The 5,326-nt window shown below is 40.0% G+C and overlaps 1 protein-coding gene across 1 annotated transcript; it reads right to left on the reverse strand.

Annotated features, from left to right (window-relative positions):
• Positions 1–959: 959 nt before the first annotated feature.
• Positions 960–4,445, reverse strand: LOC118854863 (cathepsin L1-like). The gene is made up of 7 exons (XM_036765065.1): positions 4,320–4,445; positions 3,858–3,980; positions 3,608–3,763; positions 3,187–3,411; positions 1,992–2,157; positions 1,776–1,887; positions 960–999 (listed from the first exon to the last, which is right to left on the reverse strand). The coding sequence occupies exons 1-7, from the start codon at positions 4,443–4,445 to the stop codon at positions 960–962; spliced, it is 948 nt and encodes a 315-aa protein (XP_036620960.1).
• Positions 4,446–5,326: the final 881 nt, after the last annotated feature.

Raw genomic sequence — 5,326 nt, forward strand, 5'->3', positions numbered from 1 at the left:
CTGTTTTTATTCTTATTTATATCCCTATCACTTGGCCTGGCACATAGTAGATGCTTCATGTTTACTGATTAACTGAATGTAAGAAACTTTCTAAAAGAACTTTGGCAACCTTTGAAAGTACTAAATGAGTATTGAGTATGTGGCCATCTAAGATTCATTCCAACTCTAAAAACAATTGTCATTTTACTCAAAGGCCTTAATTTGGTGATAGAAAAGATGCAAAAAAAAATGTTTAATAGCAGCTTTCATTATACTTATGGTTAGCTCATCTTGAAAAACTCTTTGAACTTAAAGATGGCTCATGCTAGTTCTATGTCATTTTAGGCCTTTACATCTATTCCTACATTTAAAGCAGAAACAGCTTTGAGAGTCAGAGAATAAACCAGTACATTGATTACCAATGGCTCCTGAAAAATGGCATATAATTTCTGATGTTTTGCTTTTCAAGGCACTGAAGTAATGTCAAAGCCCCACCCAGACCTATTGATTTGCACTTCAAGCAGTATGTTGTAATGAAGTAGGGTATAAAATGATGGATTCAGTCCCAGAAACCATCTGTAGCCACTGACTGACTCCTGACCTAGGATTAAAAACTAAAAACCTAACTCTCCTCTCTCCTGTACAACACTGAAGGAATTCAGCTCTCTCAAAGTTCATATATAGTTAATCATGTTTTATTTTAAAGTGAAAAGCTTTATACATACAATTTGAAAATGAAAATTTACAAGTCTTTGAATTATGCAATATAACAAACTTTTTATAACAAAGTAGTGTTTACATTTCACAAGTGTAAAAGTATCAGAAGAAATTCAAATTACAATCTGAATCCTGGGGGAGTCAAGTGTTTGAACTGAAACGACAGAGGTCGGGTCCCATCCCTCTGTAAAGTGGTCCTCTTTCAGTCACATCATACTTCAGGATAGCTGGCTACTGTCGCTATTCCACAGTGATTATTCTTGTCACTCACTGTACCCACTTTTGCCCCAAGCTTCACCCCAGCTGAAAGGAAAGTTAAATATTAAGTTTCAGAGCACCATTCAAAAACACATTTTTCCTTTAAGGGCAGGAAGCATCCTGACACATAATGTGACTGAATTCAGAAAATGAGAAAATTAACCTTTCAGAAAGCAATGAAAATACCTCCTGGTGACAACTTTGTTGTGTGTGGTTTGCTAGTTGTGGCCAATGCTTCATGAGCCCATTTTTAGGTTTTCTTGGTAAAGATACTGGATGGGTTTGATATTTCTTCCTCTGGCTCATTTCCCAGATGAGGAAACTGAGGCAAACTGGGTTCAATGGCTTGCCCAGGGTGACACAGCTAGGAAGTGTCTGAGATCCTATTTGAACACAGGCCCTCCTGAATCCAGGGCCAGCACTCGCTACCTACTGGGCCACCTAGTTGCCCTGTTCATAACAGTCACTCACTTGACAATAAGCACTTCCAGGTTTTCCAAGTGAAGTGCTTTTCCCATAGCACTTTGTGGGTCAGTCTGACAATAACTGTATTAGAACAGTCCAGAAAAGTAGGCAACAGGAAGTCTTTTGTACTTGATAAAGTCATCAGTGGTCATGGAAACTACGAGGAACCACTGGGGACCTCTCAATCTACCCTGGATCCTAAAACTAGGGCCCCTTCAACCCATGAACATCCCTTCTCCATTTCACAGGATCCCAGGAACTCCACCCTTCTTCCTCCTCCCTCTTTCTTCAAAATGAAATAACCAGAAACTGGCAACAAGCAGGTCAGTGACGTTTCAGGCAGGATGTTGGTTTACCTGTTCTTGACAATCCAGTATTTCTCTCCACTTTCTGTATCGACACCATAGCCCACAACCAGCACACCATGATCTAGCTGCTGACTACTGCATTCTGGTTCATAATAAACACCTAGGATATTCAGGTGAAATAGGAACTTAAGAAACACTAACTGGTGAATGACAGTAACGTGGTTAAATGCATTGTTACAGAAATAATGAAGAACAAAGGCTTACCAGACTGATAGAACTGGAAGGATGGATGTCCTGCATCAACAGCAACAGAGACGGGCCCCACGGTTGCCACTGCCTTTGTGAGAGCGCTTTCCTGCTCATGTGGGATGTCCACATATCCAGTGACATTAGCACCAGAGTGTTCAGACTGATACCGACCATAGCCATCCTTTTAAAATCAAACAGATAAAAGGTTTTATTTAATATTATCAGTGGCATTGCCCAGATGAATTTAAAATTGATGGTCATGAAGTTAATAAGTTGATCAGCAATGTTCTCCCATCAATGTATCAGATGAACAGCTCAAGAAGAAAGCTTGACGTGGGTGGGTAAAGGATTATTTGAAAGTCACATTGAAAGAAGGCAGCACCGTGTAAATCAGAGGGCTGGTAACAGTCCTACACATCACTCCCAAGTCAATTTGCTTTCCCCATGGATTCTAATGTATGATTCAGCGGACCCCATTTCTACTTGGGTTTGATACCACTGGCATAAAACAACCAATTCATTAACAACTCTAAGAGCCTACTAGTTGTAGCATAGCCCAATGAGACCAAGGTTCGAATCTAGCTCTCCACTTACAAGCTATGTGATCATGCGACTGAGGTGGAGAGGTTATCAGAAAAAGCAGGATGATAGCTCCCCCAGACAGGGCTGTTCGAGGATCAAATGTGATTAGGGGAATGACTTTCTTTGTAAACCTTCAGGATGATCTAAATGTCAGCAGCTGTTATGCAATATTAGATTTGATTGTCACTTAATTCCCTGCTCCTAAGAAGGCACCTGTGGGAGGTAGGGGTCAGGGAGGCATCAGGGTAGGGTAAAAAGGCCAGAATGGATTTAGGGTCAGGGAACCTGGGTTCCAATCCAGACTTTGCCACCTATGACTATGTGTGTGATTTTGAATAAGTCATTTTAAACTGAAGATATCTGATCAAATGATCTCTAAAGCAGCTAAGACAACACAGTCCATACACTTCCTAAGATCTTCTGTCAATGGGTCACTGTACGATAGTGAAGGCAACTCATTTTAAGTGTTAATGTATTTTGGATTCATTTGTAAATTTTGTTTAGTTAGGAATGTGGGGATTGAAGTCTTCAGTCTTTGCAGGATCCTCAATGCCTATGCCCCAGACTGAGACTCTCCTTTCAAATATAGCTAAACCAAGATGACATGGAATTCAATAACTATATTTACCTTTCCTTCATAGGGATAGGATTCCTCTGTATCAATGCCTCCATTTTTCTTCACATATTGGAAGGCATTATCCATTAAACCACCATCGCAGCCGTGGTTGATAGCATCCCAAGAGCAGTCAACCAAATTCTGTTCACTAAGTGAAACAAGTTTGCCTGTCTTATGGAACCACTGGCCTTCTAGGGAACCAGTTGTGCTAAATGCCCAGCAAGAACCACACTGACCCTGAAAAAGTCAGAAGGAAGCACTGGTTAGTTTACAAGATAATCTTAAGTCATCTTTATAAGACAGATCTAAACAGCTTTAAATATGGAAGGGAACTCAGTTACAGATCTGAGATGAAGTCTCTATTTATCAATTATAAGCTTCACTGAGTTTTATCTGAGTTATCTATGGATTAAGCCTAAGCAACTCCTAATACCTGATCCTTAACAGCACTTACATAGCCTTCATCTCTCCAATCTAAAGATTTAGGGATCTGTTCAAGGAGAGGTTCATGAAACAGAGTTCCTTTGGTCTTCTTTTGAAATCTGTTTTGTCTAAAGCCATTCATCATTTGTCTGAATTCCTCATTGGTCTAAAATGAATAGAAAGGGGGTTTATATTAAGTATATTGGGAGCAAAAGATAACTGACTACTCAGTATTAACATCAGATTGTAACCATACCCACCAGAGCTCCAAACTTGTTCATTTCCAGCTGGAAACTATGTTTACCAGCATTGTACTCCCGATTGTGCATTTCAATCATTCTCAAATTCTTGTCCCATCTATCTTTCCTCCAAATTTCTTCATCCTGGAAGCAAGTACAAAAATGTAAGGTTCAGCAACCTCCTGTTTATATTATTACACATTCCAGTGAAACTATACACAGACCAAATCCACTGTCAATAACTCGGTTAACACCCAATTGAGATGGTGGCCACACCCAAATACTGCAGTCCCAGAAAGGTTTCCAAGTTCTGATGCTACAGACATCCCCACACTCTGACCTTTCGTGGGAAAAGCAGAAATCTTGAGCAAACGAAGCTCTTGTCTGGATAACCGCTGGCTTCTGGGGAAAGGCCATGTCATTAGTGCACCTTGGGCATCCTGTACTGAACACAGTTGGGGAAAAAAGTAGTTTAAAGGTTACCCCTCCATAGGTCTTTCTATGTTGTGACTTCCATTGATGCCATTTAGCATCTAAAGTCTGATCAAGTTGTGGAGCATCAGCTACTATCCCCAAGCACAGGGAAGTGAAATACAGGTAGAAAATCATGTTTCAAACTGTGAGAGGAAGAAATAAAGAGATTATAAAATGTGTATGATTAAAATCAAGCCAAACTAAAAATCCAAGCTCTTGATTTTTTTGGGAAATAAAGTCTTCTCAGTGGAAAAACAAAATTCATTTTCATCAAATATTCATACAATAACTAGTAATGTGCTAAGCATTGTGTGTGGCGTGGGGTTGAGTAAGGTAAGTACAAGAGACAATGCTGATCTAGAGATTTTCAGGGAGTTTAGACATAGATACAAAAACATTAAAACCAGAGACAATGCTTAATTAAGTGCTAACATTAATGGTACAATAATTGAAAGTGACACCGAGTTCAAAAGCAGTAACGGTTTTTAAAAGGTGAAATGTGCTCCTAAATTATATGGCAGTGGATCCCCAGATGGAAACTAAGATCTGACCACAGTGGGTTAGAGGCAGGTGGCACAGTGGACAGGTGCTGGACCTAGGGTCAGGAAGAGCTGAGCTAAAATCATGCCTCTTAGTAGTAGCTGTGGGGCTGTAGGCAAATCACTTAACCACTGTTACCCTTGGTTTCTTTGTCTGTAAAATGGGGATAATAATAGCACTGACCTCACTGGGTTGTTGTGAGGATAAAATGAGATAATGTTTGTAAAGCACTTTGGGAACCTGAAAGTGTAGTTCGGGCCCTAACCATGTTTCCAATGGACTTTTGCAATAGCTTTCTAACTGATCTCCCTGCCCCAAGTCTTCCTCCACTCCATCCTATCCTCACAAAGCAACCCAAATCATTCCAAAGTGACCACTTTTCTCTTATCATCTCCAGCGTAGTGAATGCTTCTATTGCCCTTAGGAACATATTATTTCATTTTTATCTGATACTTTAAAAAAGGTCTATGTGTGTT

The sequence above is a fragment of the Trichosurus vulpecula genome, chromosome 1 (genome assembly GCF_011100635.1).
Source record: "Trichosurus vulpecula isolate mTriVul1 chromosome 1, mTriVul1.pri, whole genome shotgun sequence".
NCBI classification, from domain to species: Eukaryota; Metazoa; Chordata; class Mammalia; order Diprotodontia; family Phalangeridae; genus Trichosurus; species Trichosurus vulpecula.